The sequence below is a fragment of the Panicum virgatum genome, chromosome 4N (genome assembly GCF_016808335.1).
Source record: "Panicum virgatum strain AP13 chromosome 4N, P.virgatum_v5, whole genome shotgun sequence".
NCBI lineage: Eukaryota > Viridiplantae > Streptophyta > Magnoliopsida > Poales > Poaceae > Panicum > Panicum virgatum.
Window position 1 is genome coordinate 11,527,953 of NC_053148.1, and position 14,597 is coordinate 11,542,549.

At 50.4% G+C, this 14,597-nt stretch overlaps 1 protein-coding gene across 1 annotated transcript; it reads left to right on the forward strand.

Moving 5' to 3' along the window:
- The first annotated feature begins 1,924 nt into the window (after nucleotides 1-1,924).
- Nucleotides 1,925-6,219, forward strand: LOC120669123. The gene is made up of 2 exons (XM_039948931.1): nucleotides 1,925-2,019; nucleotides 5,643-6,219. Exons 1-2 carry the CDS (start codon nucleotides 1,925-1,927, stop codon nucleotides 6,217-6,219), a joined length of 672 nt encoding a protein of 223 aa, XP_039804865.1.
- The last annotated feature ends 8,378 nt before the right edge of the window (nucleotides 6,220-14,597 follow it).

Genomic DNA, 14,597 nt, shown 5'->3' on the forward strand with positions numbered 1-14,597 from the left:
GCCACGGGCGCCGGACCGGAAGCCGTCGCCGTCAGTTTCCAGGTGAGCTCTCAGGTGAGGTGAGCACCGCGCGCGGAACGGGAAATCGGCGGCCGCATCGCACGGGCATGGGCGTGGGCATGGGCGCCTTCTGTGCGAAACTGTAGGCCGCTCCCGTCGCGTCCCTTTCCCGTGGGATACAGACACGCCCGCGCACATGGCTCGATCGCTCGAGAAATTCCCCGGTCAGTGGGGAACTTGGGGCGGCGTTCCTGGGCACCGCCGCCGGCGAGGCCGCGCTCGGCTCCTGTTCCCCCCGGCCGGAATCCCACTGTTGCTCGGGCACGAGCGGGAGCAGTGCGGCGGCGGCGACCTCGCGCACGGGTGCATCCGGCGCTCGCCATGCCGCATTAATGCCGGGCGAGCAGAGCAGAGAGAGAAGCTCGTCGAGAACCCGGCGGCGGCCGGAGTGTCTCGACGCGGGACATTCAATTCGGCGCCTGCCGTCTGCCGTGCATCCGAGTGGGCGGCGCGCAGGCTGGTTGGAGAGCTAGGAGTACGTCGCCGCCGTGCCCTGACCGTCCGATCACCGTGCCGGCACGCGCCGTTCCGGGCGGTCGAGAGGCGCCCGGGTCCCCTCCCCCATGACTCCATGAGTGAGGCCATGCGAGGCACGTCGGGCGTTTCTGCCATTCCGATTCTGAATTTCTGAGGCCTGCAAGCGATCAGCGCACTGTTCATTCCAGCTCTCCTTTTCTGAACATGTTCCTTGCCGACTTGACCTTGGAGCCTGCAGAGCCAGACGGTACATCTCTCCCGGGCAAACAGGAAGGGAAAGGGAAAAGAAAGGCAGCCGAAGTACCAGTAGCCCGCCTGCCCTCCCCTCCGATCAACCGCTGCCCGGTCGGCCGCGGGCCGGGCACCGGCGGCCCCAGCCCCACGCGTGCCCCTCGCACCGCACGGGCCCCCGTCCCCGCCCACCGCGATCCTCGCGTCGCGCGCGTCCAAATCGCCACGGAACACCGAACCAGCGGCCTAGCTTGCCACGGCGCCGCAGGTCGTCCGCTTGCTGCTTCCACGACAGTGCCGGCGGGGGGCAGGTAGGGTTTACCTTACCGCCAAAATTTACCGATACCGCTACTATGCGGTAACCCATACCGACAGTAAATTTAAAAAAAAATCGCCGAAATTTAAAATTTTTAAAAAAAATTAAAATAAAAAAAAACGGTTACCGCTAAAATTTTCCGATACCGCTGAACGGCGGGAAATCGGTTACCGGCGGTAAGGTAAACACTGGGAGTAGGACGCTGACGGGGGTTAGGGGTATAGGGCCGACGAGATGAATAGAAGGGACCGCGCGGCCAGCGCGGATCGCTTCACTTGCCGCGCGCCCCCACCATGTCCCGGCGCACCGGCGGCCCATGGCCCCCTGTCGCGCGGGAGGAAGCCGCCACGGGCTACCTTGCAAGCTCGATCCGCGCCGGGATCCGATCCGTCGCGTCGAGGCGCCTCCCCCCGTCCACGTCAAGGGGCCGGGGGCGCACGTTCTGGACGCGCGCGGTGGCCGATGCCGCGGGCGCACGAGGCCGGGCGCATCCGGACGCCGCATCGCGTTCCGGCACTGCCGCGCGACATGGCCGCCGATGGCGCCGCGCTTCGCCGCCGACCCACGCGTGATCGATGATCGCGATCGCGAGTCGCACGGACGGAGGATGGGGGCAGGCTGCACAGCCGCCTCCCTCGTAGGCGCCTGCATGGACGGACACGGACGTGGCCGATTGGCCGGGCCGCCGACCAGTGCTCGCCGGGGGATGGGTGTCTGATCCGCTTGCCTTCTCTCGCCGGCGACCCGACAGGTGCGGTGCAGGCGAGCCTCCCCTCCCCCATGCTTTGGCAGCTCACGCGCGGGAGGGAACGAAGCTGCCATGCGCGCAGGGTTGCTTAAATGTCTGTCCACTGGCCGGGCAACAGTTTGGCCGTGCCGCCAGAGTGGAAGCTGACAGGAGGAAACGGGCAGCAGATCGTCGGCATGATGGAAAGGTGCATGTGCATTGCATGCACGCCCGGCTGCACACGGCACATCACCAATCAGATCATCATCAGAAGATCGGGATGATGCATGGCGCCTAGTAGATGTCATGTGTTTGAATCCTCTGTGCAGATCATGAGCGAGACCGTTAAGAGATCAGGATAGCAGCCGGCAGTAACTTCGAGCCTTCGAACGTCCAGGTTTTTCATTAAATGTTCGAAGATGTTTCAGTCATATTACTATTCATGTCATGTGGCGCGAGGTACTTCCACTTGTTGTGTTGAGTTACTGGTCAACCCTAAATTTAGTAGAATAAACTAAACTAGCATGACATATAATTAATTTCGGTGGAAGAGATGAAGTAACTCTCGAGGACTTCGTTAAGGTTTATTGGAAGTTTCATCTAGGGTTTATTAGAAACATCATTCTCTAAATTCCAGATAGATAAGATACAATATTCTTCTTCAAAAAAAAAAAGAAGATAAGATACTATATCACCTACACTTTCCTCGCAACAAAATAAAACAATTCTCACTCGTAACAAAAACAAACTGGCCTCTCATGATAGTCATGGGTTAGTGATCTCCATTTTTTTTAGACGAAATTTAGTATATTCCAATTCATGCATGTGGGCAAGCCTGCGAACCCAGTTGCATCCCTAGTAACTAGTTTTCAACCCACTAGGTACCACGCGGGCAGAATCCACCGTTCAAATTATACACATGCATGAAAATAGTTGCTTAAGAAATTGGATCCGTCTCCTCATCAGACTTAGATACTTACATTCTTGTAAGTCACATATTTGACTGGGTAACACTACACACAAAAACAACGCACAAAAACAACTAAATAAGGGAAGGGAGTTGATTGGGAACACTAGAAACAAAAAAAAAAAAACTAAACAAGATACCTAACGGGTGCACTACAGATAGAGTACATGATCGATTGAACAAAAAACAAGACACAAAAACAACTAAACAGAGGAAAAGCAGTTGAGTGGGCAACACTGATGAGTTGCGCAAATACAAGATCTAAGTGACCTTTTTTTTTGGAAAAAGAAAAGTTTATTGATCTTAGACAATTACATCAAGATGATATAATCATACTAAAATACAACCTGACCTCTGTATAACTCGGATGCACGCAGCCTAAAGAGTAAAAGGAACAAAAAAGCGACATGATAAAAAATCATGCCGTAGCAAACTACAACATACAACTTCATCTTCTGCTCCTTGCCTCCTTCGTTACCATAGCATGACCTAGACTTCGAATTAGGCTCCCAAGACAACGCCTCCAACGAGGAAACGGTACGCGCACGCACCGCCATTGCAGTGACCCAACCAATTAAGGCCAGATCATAGATTTTCACCCTAGAGAGCAATTTTTCAGAATCCAAACAATGCTTTCAGCAAGGCCATTGCCAGTTACAACTAGTTAAGGTCAGACCTTAGAATTTCTTCCTGACATCGAAGAATCAGTACCAAACAAGTACCACATAGACAAAGTCACTGGTGCTGATCCCTCTTCTTGCCAAACCAATGCTACCAAACAGACCAGACTTGGCCCACTTCAAACAGGCACGAACTCCAAGTCTAGCAAACCATCAGTAGCCTCATTTGCCGCGAATACCATGCTACAAAGTGGCCAATATGGATACGTGCATAGTCCACCGAACGAAGTGCAGATTGAATCTGTCTTCGGAGTAGAGAATCCGCAGATTGAAGCCAAGATGACACGAGTCTCTGGAATTGCGTGGAGCACACATGCGAAAATAGAATGAAGATGTCGTTGTTAGAAGTAGTCGCGAAACCCGGAGCTAGCCTCTCCGTCGTCGAAGCCGGAGGCCCTCACGACGAGGAACCACGGTAGCCAGACTGGGCTGATATCCCGGCGACCCCGAGAACCGGCGGCTAGACTGTGCAGCTATAGCCTGAAGATCAGCGACGCCCAAGTCGCCACCGCGGCCACCGTCGCCGAGGCCGATGGACACAACGGCGCATGTGGATCATGTCCTGGGGATGTCGGATCGCCTCGGATTGGGCGCCCGAGGAGCCCTGCCGCCGCCGGATGAAGAAGGCAGATCTAGTCCCGTGGCCACCGGATCCGGCCGCAGGGGCCCCGGATCCGGCCACGCCGGCACCGCCACCGCCCAGCACAGCCGCGCCCGCCTGGTGGGGGGATTCCGCCCGTGCCTTGTTGCCTCCGCTGGAGAACGAGCACCGTCGCGCACCATCACCTCCCAGATCTGCGCGGGCGAAGCTCGTTGTCGAAGAGATCACGCCGCCGTCCTAGCAGACCAGCAGACTTCCGAGGCGCAGCTCAGGCGGCGGCGAGGCCTAGGGAAGGGTGGGGAGGGGCTGGCGGCAGCTGGCTTGGGCACCTCCCGTGTCGCCCTGGGAGGAGAGCGACGCGGGGGCCAAATCAGAATCCTGGCCTCCGATCTAAGTGACCTAAGTAAATCCGTAAGAAATTTGGTCCTCTTTTCTTTGTTTTGTCGAAAATGCAACGGCCTGCCGGATTTTCAAACTAGTGGATTACCAACGGTACGAAGCTGAAGAGGAAAAACAAAGCCAAATTTTCAACTCAATTTTCTTTCATCTTCCAACTCGACAAGTCCAATGATCCACTTTCGAACTTGCACTTGCATTTTCTTGGGGCATGTTTGGATGCAAGGGATAATCCTTAGCCCTCACCTTTTAACTTCAAATTATCTCTCATGCATTCAAACATGTGGGATAATTTTGAGCTAAACGGGATTATCCCTCCCAAAATTCTTAGCCCCTCCAAGAGGTGATAATCTTACTATTACTAATTGGAGGCTCCTTTGAAGTCTCCACATGAAGCCACCTAGGATCCTAGGTGGACACTCTTAAAAAATAGAGAAATCATATAAATTCTCACAAAAATCAGAAACATCTAGCCATAAATCTAACAACTCTAATTATAATAGCCATCAGATTTGTTATTTTTTCTTATAAATTACTCGCATCTCCCATTATGAAAATAAACTAAAGTAACCCCCTAAACATATATCTAAATTACCCACACATGCCATTATAAAAAATCTAAAGTAACCCCCTAATCTTCGTGTAAATTACCCACCTATGCCATTATAATACAAATAGCCTGCTAAATTTGCATATAAATTATCTAATTATATCATTATTAGAAGTTAAATTATTCTAAATCAGAATTTAAATTACATAATTATAAATAAAATATTAAAGTATCAATATAAAAATCTAAATTACAATTTCTATCATTACCAATATTATTGGTTATATAAAAATAATATCCCCGATGTATCACATGTATTTATGTATGATGGAAGAGATAAGACTACTAATTTACAAATAAATAGTTCAACTAAATATATATATCGAATACATGTGGATGTGGGATGCAAAATGAAATCTATTGTAACTAAATAATAAAAATAAATAGAGTTAAATACACCAGCGGTCCTCGAACTTGTCCCGAGGTGCCACTTAGGTCCACGAACTTGCAAAATCGAAATCTGGCACCCTGAACTTGTTAAATTGTGCCACTTAGGTCCATACCACTTGATGTGGTGCCACGTGGCATGAATATATGCAAAAAAAATCCCTTGAATTTTATCATCTTCTATATGTAGATCCTCCTCATCTCTTTCACCTCTTTCTGAATCCGCCACGCTGCTCCTACCGCCGGCAGCCACTTCTGCCCCGACGTCCAGAGCGCCGCCGCCCCATCACCTGCCCTACAGCCATGCCGCCGCCGGGCAGCCACCGCGGGAGGCTGGGGCCGGGATCCTGCCTACGCCCAGCCTGCTGCCGGCGAGCGCTCGCAGCCGACCGGCCTCCCGCGCCGAGACCGCCTCCCATCGAGGGCCGCCTCCCACGGCGAGGCCACCTCCTAGCGCCGGCTCCCATGCTGGGCTGCCTCGCGGCGAGGCCGCCGCACGCGCCGAGGTCGTGATGGCGCTGCTGCTACTACTCCTGCTGCTCGCGCTCGCTGCACGCGCTGACGATGATGGCGGCGGTGATTCCGAGGCCGCGGCGGTGTTGCCGGCAGAGGCGGAGGCCGGGGTGTGGAGGGCGCACCCTGCTCCCACCGCCGCCGGATGCTCCGGCCCCGGCGTCCATAGCTGCGCGCTCGCCTCAGAGGTCGCCGACGCACACCTCCACCCTTTGCAAGCTCCTCTCGTGGTGGGACACGAGCGGCGGCGGTAGTGCTAGCTCCGCCGTGTTGATGCCGGGGCAGGGGCCTAGAGGGCGTGGCAGCAGCAGTAGGCCCTGAAGCCTGAAGGACAAGGACGTGTGGCACTGCGGGGCGCTCGCGGAGGGCACTGGCGCCGAGTGGCAGTGTCTGAGGGCGCGGTGGCGCTACTGCTATTTGTGCCCACTGCGCACGCCGACGACGACGGTGGCGGCGGGTCCGAGGCCGCGGCAGCGTTGCGGCCGTTGCCAACGACGATGGCGGCGGCGAGTCCGAGGCCACGGCGGTATCACCGGCGGAGGTGGGGGCTGGGGCCGGGGCCGGGGTTGAGGGCGTAGCGGCGGCGGCAGGTCGCGTATGACGGGTACGTGCGCTGCGGCAGGGCGTTCGCAGAGGAGGGGGCCTAGGCGGAGGGCGCCGGTGCTGGGCGGCGAGTCCGTGGTCACGGCGGCGGCACTGCTGCTGCGGCTTGCACACGCCGCTGCCGCCACCGACGGCTGTGCGGGGCCGACGCCGCAGGGGCGCAGGGCGACGACCACGCACGGGTCGTGGCACTGGGAGTGCTGCCTGTCCGTGCTGGGATGCAATCGTAGAAGATCCCAAATTGCATCCCAGCACGAGAGGAGAGGCGCGCCGGCGAAGGGAGGAGCGGCGCGCAGGTCGGCGGCTCGCCGGAGGTGGGCGTGCGGCATGGAGGCCGGTGGCTCGCGGCCGCGGGAGGTGCGCTCGCGGCGTGGAGGCCGGCGGCTCGCAGAGGCAGGCGCATGGCAGCCCTGCCTTCTATCCCTCAAGGATGTGAAGGTAGAAGACGATAAAATTCAAGGGTCTTTTGCATATATTCATGCCCTTTAAAGGGGTATGGACCTAAGTGGCACTACTTAAAAAGTTCAGGGAGCCAGATTTCGATTTTGCGAGTTCGTGGACCTAAGTGGCACCTTGGGACAAGTTTGAGAGCCGCTGGTGTATTTAACTCTAATAAATATATATTTTAGAGTATGCGTTAAAATATTTAATTGATGAAAAAGAACGTGAGATACATAATTATTGACCTCATTCTTATATTAAGTTTAATTAGCCCGTGCGCCAGCACGGGTTAATAGACTAGTGGGAATAATTATGCATGGTCCCTACAAAAAAGTGAGTATGCACACACAGCTAGACATGAGAATGGAAAGGAGAGTGTGGGCATTACTCATGGATCCAAACAACCCATCTTAGACTAATTCTTAACCTATCAATTTAAGACTAAATATTATCCCTTAAAATTAGCCATAGGTTAAGATAAAAATCGACTCACGGAACTCGAACCAGTCTTGAATCATGACACCCAACAGTGTAGCATCTCCCAAAGGCTAAAGTGCTCCGTCCGCGGACTCCGGGGGGTATTGGCATCGCCCGTCAAATCTCCTCCGGATCGATGGCGACGGATCCAAGATTCTTCATTCAGAAGGGCACGGATGGAACCTCGACACCTGGTATCCACAAGAACGCCAGTCGCCATGCCGGGATGGAAGAAGCTTTTTCCCGTACGTGCGTGCTTGCTTTAGCCGGCCATTCGATTCGATTCGCACACACACACTGCTCAAATTCCAGGCCGGGGCCAGAGTGGAGCGGCGAAAGATTCAGGCAGGCGCTCGATCGCCGGACGGTCACAGGTCACGCTCACGCCGGCGCGGCACGGCCGGCATGCGATCGAGAGCAGATGCGGTGGCGGCACGGCAAAAGCGGCGCCGCTTTTGCCAGGGCGATAGGAAAAGGGTAGCGCCGCCGCGCATGTTTCGCCGCCCCCATTGGCTCCTCCGCGTGCTCGATCCAGCCTCTTGGAACAAAGGGCTTCGCCACGCGCGTCGTCGCTGCGCCGTTCCTCTTTGGACCAGAGCGTCGGGCCTGATGAGTGATGACGATGAAGATCCAGAGGATGTCCAAGAATCTCCCGTTCCTCCGCTGCTATGGGATTCCAGCTATCGGACTTCTGCTTTCCAGTCGGGCGTCCACTAGTACGAGTGAGTGAGATCCGCTGTCACGCTCTGCACCGCCCGAGCTCCGATTCCTCCGAGCTCCATTCGAGTTGCCTGCGGAAAGGTCGGTCGGTCGGTCGGGCACGATCGACAGGAAGCCGTTGATGCGTCAACCGTCACGGAGCTCGTCCAAAGCCGGTCTCATGGTGTCGAGGGAAAAAGGCAGGCGGTAGTGGAGCTAGCCAGCACGCCCTGTCCTCGAGTCGCCGTGACGAAGCGAGAGGGAAAAGAGCGAGTCCCTGGTCAGGGGAGAAAAAAGATCTCCAGTTCGGAGACGACGAGATGAGACTGACTCATCGGATGAGCAGCAAGTCCAGGACTAGTGTGCTGTACGGTAGCCACTGGTTTTGCGAGCCAAGACCGGCACGCTAAGCCACGGCATCTGCTGCGACGACGTGCCGTGGCAGCGACCGGCCGGCGCGAGTGCGACACCCCCACACGCGCGCCACCGCGCGGGCGGGCGGGGCGGGCAGGCCGGCAGGCGAGGGGCCGGCGCGCCAGCTCAGGTGACGGGCCGGCGTCCGGGCGGCCTGGCTGGACCAGGCCACGCCGCGCAGCGCACGCACCCGATCCTTGCTGGCTTCCTCCCATCCCGCGCCCACCCTCCTCCTCCCGCGCGCGCGCGCGGCGAGGCAAGGGCTGGTGCCAACGGAAAGCCGCTGCCCCCCACGCCGAGCCGAACCCAACCGCGGCTAGTGCTCGGCCGGCCGGCCGGCGCCCCGCGCGCGGGGGTGCCAGGTGCCACGCGCGGCGCGGCAGGCGGCAGCACGGCCCCGTGCCCTTTCGGGTTGTTTATTGGCGTTGGCACCCGCGGTTTCTGCGGTGCGGGTGGGGTTGGCCTGGCCCCGCGCGCGGGGGGCGCCCGGTGGCCGTGATGAGTGGCCGGGCGGGCGGCCATCCCGCGGTGCCCCTCCGCGCGGGGGCACCATCATGCGCGCCCCGCTGCCTTTCCATGCCATGCGTGAGCTCCAAAGCGGCCAGGCCAAGCCATCATCGCTGGCGCCCCGATCGACCGGTCGGCCAGGCTCGTCGGCAGGCACTGCGATCGACGCCGCCGCGCCTGCCGCTGGGGGGAGGCCAGCAGGCCGGAGAATGAGAGAACGCCGAGACGCCGGCATGATGCGTACGTGCAATGCACCGCGGCGAAAACGAGAGTTGCGTGGTGGGTCAGATAGATGAACTACTGAATTACTGACCGATTGCGCAGATGTGGCACGGTGTAGTCTCATCGACCGAAAAAAAAAAGAAGAAAGAAAATAGTGGTCATGCTTCCTTGGCTGTGTTTAGTTCCCAAAAACTCCCCCCCAAACTCCAAACTTTCCATCACATCTCCATCACATCAAAACATTAAATATAGCAAATGACTCATGCATGGAGTACTAAATGTAGTTAAATAAAAAAACTAATTACATAGTTTTGATGTACGTTGCGAGACGAATCTTTTGAGACTAGTTAGGTCATGATAGGAACAATATTTGCCACAAACAAACGAAACGTGCTACAGTGCGCTACAGTGACTGATGTGACTTTTCGCATCCACTTTTTACACTCTTTTTACACATCTAAACACACCCCTTGCATTGTTTGGAGGCTTGAGCTAGCAGACAGTACTTGCAACAATTATTTCGCGCAATGACAGGCCTGAAAATAGACATGCAACCTTCAGCAAAATTCTATAGACAACATCCTAGTAGGAGGGTTGGGACTGATCTTAGCATGGTTGAGGCCTTGTTTAGATGCACCCAAAATTTCAAAACTTTACAAGATTTTCCATCACATCGAATCTTTAAACGAATGCATGAAGTATTAAATATAGCTAAACAAAATAACTAATTACACAATTTGACTATAATTTGCGAGACGAATCTTTTGAGCCTACTTAACTCATGACGGGATAATAATTACCAAATACAAATGAAAGTGCTACAGTACTTTACACTCAAAACTTTTCGCATCTAAACAAGGCCTGAGGCATGATTGGTTTGCTAAAAATGCAAACCCACTGTCCTCCTTCAAAACTCGCTCCGTAAACAAAGGGAATCACCACTAATTAACTACTAGCCTTTTCCGAGACCTTGCTGCACGCACACACGCACCAGGACCTGTTAGATATATTGAATCGAGTAGGGCGTAAATCGAGGGGTTACTTTCTTTGTTCAGAGCCACCGTTGGTTCATCGGTGAAGTTTTGCGCTAGGCAGCGACGCGCAGCGCAGTGGCATCGCTGTGGTGACGGCACTCCGGTGATGGCGTGGTGGCGCTTCCCGCCGCTGCAGCCTCCCTCTCTGATCGGGTTAGGGTTTTGAGGTGGGAATAGTGGCGGCGACGAACCTCGTTCCTTGTGCCACTGGTCCTCACCTCCTTTTATGGGGCTGCGCGACGGGGGCCCACCAGCCTTCCATGGGCTGAGCGCCCCCGATCAGGGCGCGAGTCAGGGTCCATTTGGTCCGTTGGGCCCAAATGGTGGAGATCAATACTAACATTCTCCCCCTTGATCTCATCTTGTCTTTTAACTTATCTCAATTTTTACTTTCAACATTCTTTATTCTTTGTTTACCTACTCCATCACGGATTAGTGCATATGAGCATGCCTCATCGTCACGGTCAATAACCGATAGACTTAACAGCTACAACACACCTCTCGGTTCTGAAATAGGTACTTTAATTTTGGGCCCTTTATCGTCCGGAAAACATAGGCTATACCATGAACCCATGTCGACTGTGTGTTCTCTGTACACACTGGGCGGCAAGCCTTTAGCAAGCGGATCCGCAGACACTTTCTGTCACTTATACTCACAATGCATTTCATCATGATTGCGGACTTTCTCCTTTACAACGTATAACTTTGTGTCAATGTGTTTGGCACCACACTTGACTCGTTGTCATAGGAGCAAACTACTTTAATGGTTATTGCTGTTGTCAACCATTATCAACTCCGGGTACAGGTTCACTTAAGCATTTTGCCTGTCCCTCGGCCTCGTATCATGCTATACTATATTTTTGCATCACATTGATCATAATTGCTTTGTTTTGGAGCTTTTCCACACAAAACCTCCAAATGTGAAAGTTAGCGACAATTGTGGATTTCGCTACACATTTCACAAGTTCTACTTTTGTACTCACAACCTTTTGAGAGTACTTGTTCTTTCAAACTTAGCATGAGGCCGACATTCTCAATTTCATTCCAGTGATCTATATCTGGATTGAGCTTTTGCCAAAATAACCCGGATACATGAACTATGTCAGGGTAAATTCTTTACTTGCGCGCTCATAAAGCTTCCAACAGCTAAAGCTTATGGAACCATTTCCATCTCTCATTGGTTCCTGGAACACTAACGTTTCCAAAACTATTACCCTTGACGATAGGAACTGGCGTAGGTTTACTCATATGCATACTTCATCTCTTTAGAATCTTTTCTAAGTATGCATTTGCTGTAACCATAATACCCCTTTCTTTTTATCTCAATGAGTTTCAATTCTTGGAACGAAAACCAACCACCGAGATCAAAAACTTGAGGACAAGAATTCTTTATCTGAAATAGCATATTAACACCACTACTATTGGGTAGGGTGTTATCTTTAAGTTGTGGAAATAAAATTTCTCATTCTTTAACTTTCTTTAAAACTTTCCTTAAAACTATTGTCCTCCTCAATCTCTTTAAAAACCCAAACATTCTCACCATTTCAATGAACTTTAGATACCACCGTCTCAAGGCTTATTTCAATCCATAAATGGATTTCCTTTTGTGGTATCATGTATATATTCTTTTCTTTTCATGACAAAACGTTAGGTAGTGTCATGTAAACATTTCAGCTATCTGATATAATTCCAAAACATAATGCGCGACTAACGTCATTATGATTCTTAGAATCCTTTGCATGAGACTGGAAAAGTTCTCATCAACTTATTCCCTCTGGAGTCACATTTCTCTTTGTAGGTCCATTACAACCTACTGTGGTGACTCTTTTAGGAATTATTTTCCTTTTCCACGGACTTAGCCCATAGAATTCTCGTGACTTCTTCAAATGAGGTGGAATCAACCTCCATTTCTTTTCTTGGTACATTGTTTTCTATATGGGGTTGTTGTTGCTCTTTGCCAAAAGCAATAGACTCTATAGGCTCTTGCATAACAAGACCCTTCTTTACATTATTCATCTTCTGTAACTTATTGCTCCTGCAGGGGCGGATACAGGAGGGGGGCTAGGGGGGCTCAAGCCCCCCCTAAGCTCCCCTAATTACACATAAAACACTATAGCAAGACCTCCAAATCACCATTAAATCTTCACACAAATCAACATCTCTATTGTTTCAGCCCCCCCTTGCCTCCAATCCTGCATCCGCCACTGTGCTCCTGAATCATGGAAGTGGACACGCATTTCTACTTCTCTTCAAGGCTTAGGTCTCTACATACCATGCTCCCCCAGATTATTCCATCTTCTGTAAAGATGGCATATCAGTAAATCTCTTGTTTGGGTTCAATCTGTTAAAACTTTATATCTATTAAAAACTTTATATGTGCTCTGTAAGCACCATCTTACTATCTTGGAGAGTCGTCCAGCATGAATGCCGGAATTTAGCCATTTCATTACATAGGGGTATCACTATAGTGACCGTTGTACTCCCCCTGACGGTCACATTCATTCTTTAATAGACCATCTTTTGCTTTCAATGCACATTACAGGGGAGTACCTTTCTTAACTGTCTCATATTTCTCCCCCTCGAAATGTGGCTTGAAATTTTTCTACCACAATTTCGAAAACTATTCACAACTTTGTGAATGAGAAACTTTTATTACTTCATCCACATGATTATGTCATGCAGAACAAAGTATTTTCTTAATTCGTATGGGAGTACCTTTTATTCACTTTATTTTGATAACTCATTAGAGTCCTTTATTCGATATGACAGTACTTTTTCCTCATTTCACTTCTCGAACTCAACAGAGTCTATTACCAGTACTTTAGCAAGTCACGCTCGCAAAACTTTCTTATCTTGAGGTTCATATGTAACTTTCCATTCTTCATTAAACTCAATGAGTGCTTAATCTCTGTGACACAATAGAAGTGCCCGTTCAATTCTAGAATAGCAAAGCTACTCCAAACTTTTCTCCCAGCGTGGGATAAACCAGTACATGAGTCATCACAACTTTCTCTCGACATGCAGGATTAGCACTATGCCAACTTTATCCCGTCATGCGGGTTATTTCATACTTATCCAAACAAAAATGTCAGGATCGGTTCAAATCAAATTCAGAAATAAATCTGAATATTCCATGACACACATACTTAATCCGATGTTGATCAAATTAAACATGTATGACTTATCACAACTTTGAATGAACTCATAATGAATTCTACTTGATAGAGAGTACATAAGAGACATTTCTCAAAACGGACTCTTATTGCTTTATCTACTCTTCTTGGATAAATATCCTGAGTACTCTTCCTGTCAAGCCGTTCTTTACAGAGAATATATTCTCTTATGTAATGACCTTCTTTCTTTCTGAGTCACAAGTATCCCAGTTCAATGTCTTTAGTCCTTCAAGGACAACATAGAACTCTTTGTTTGAAAAGTCAATAATCAATACTTTAAGTTCTATTCTATATCACCGTTGGGCAGAAATAGAATAAACTTTTACATTAATTCTGTATCACCGTTGGGCAGAAATGGAATTAATGTATGGAAAACTCAATAAACTTTAAAACCATATATCTGCTCCTCAAAATTAAATTCTCCCGTTGGTTCGAATTTAATTAGAGGATAATCAACTTTATTGCAGCGCAAACTAGAAAATACATTTCTCTAGTTTGAGAGCAGTTCTTTAGCTATTCTCTGAAATGATCACTTTGATGCAACATTTACCAGAGACCTTAAACTTCAAGGTATGATTCATGAAAAAATCATGATAATGTTATCATCAACGTTGGTCAGAAAATAACAATACCATAATTAACTTTAAATTTCTCTTCCATGAGAAATATCTTTGTGATTCCAGTAATATTCAACTTTGAGACTTCAAATGGCAGAATAATGCCAAAACTCAACTTTTACTTTAAACAGCGGAAGCTTTTCTATCTTATATCCACAGGGAAAAACTCATTTAAGACTTTTAGACCATTCATCCAATTAAAACTTCTCGTGGGTTCCGACTTAATTGGAAGATAGCAACTTGTATAACAGCGGAAATATTTTCCTTTCTTTATGGCAGCGGAAAACTTTTCTTTCTTTTCTGAAACAGTACTTTATACTCATTTTCTCTCTAAACAATTTATCTCGTTGGTTCAAAATTGAATAGAGAAAACAAACTATACAAAACTTACTCAAAGTAAGCTCTTTTAATCATGCTCTTAAAATTTAATTGTCCCGTTGGTTCT

Coding starts and splice junctions, on each gene's coding strand:
- LOC120669123 (XM_039948931.1), top strand. CDS start 1,925: ATGTCTGTCCACTGGCCGGGCAACAGTTTGGCCGTGCCGCCAGAGTGG. Junction 2,020..5,642: donor ATCGTCGGCATGATGGAAAG/GTGCATGTGCAT, acceptor TTCTATATGTAG/ATCCTCCTCATCTCTTTCAC.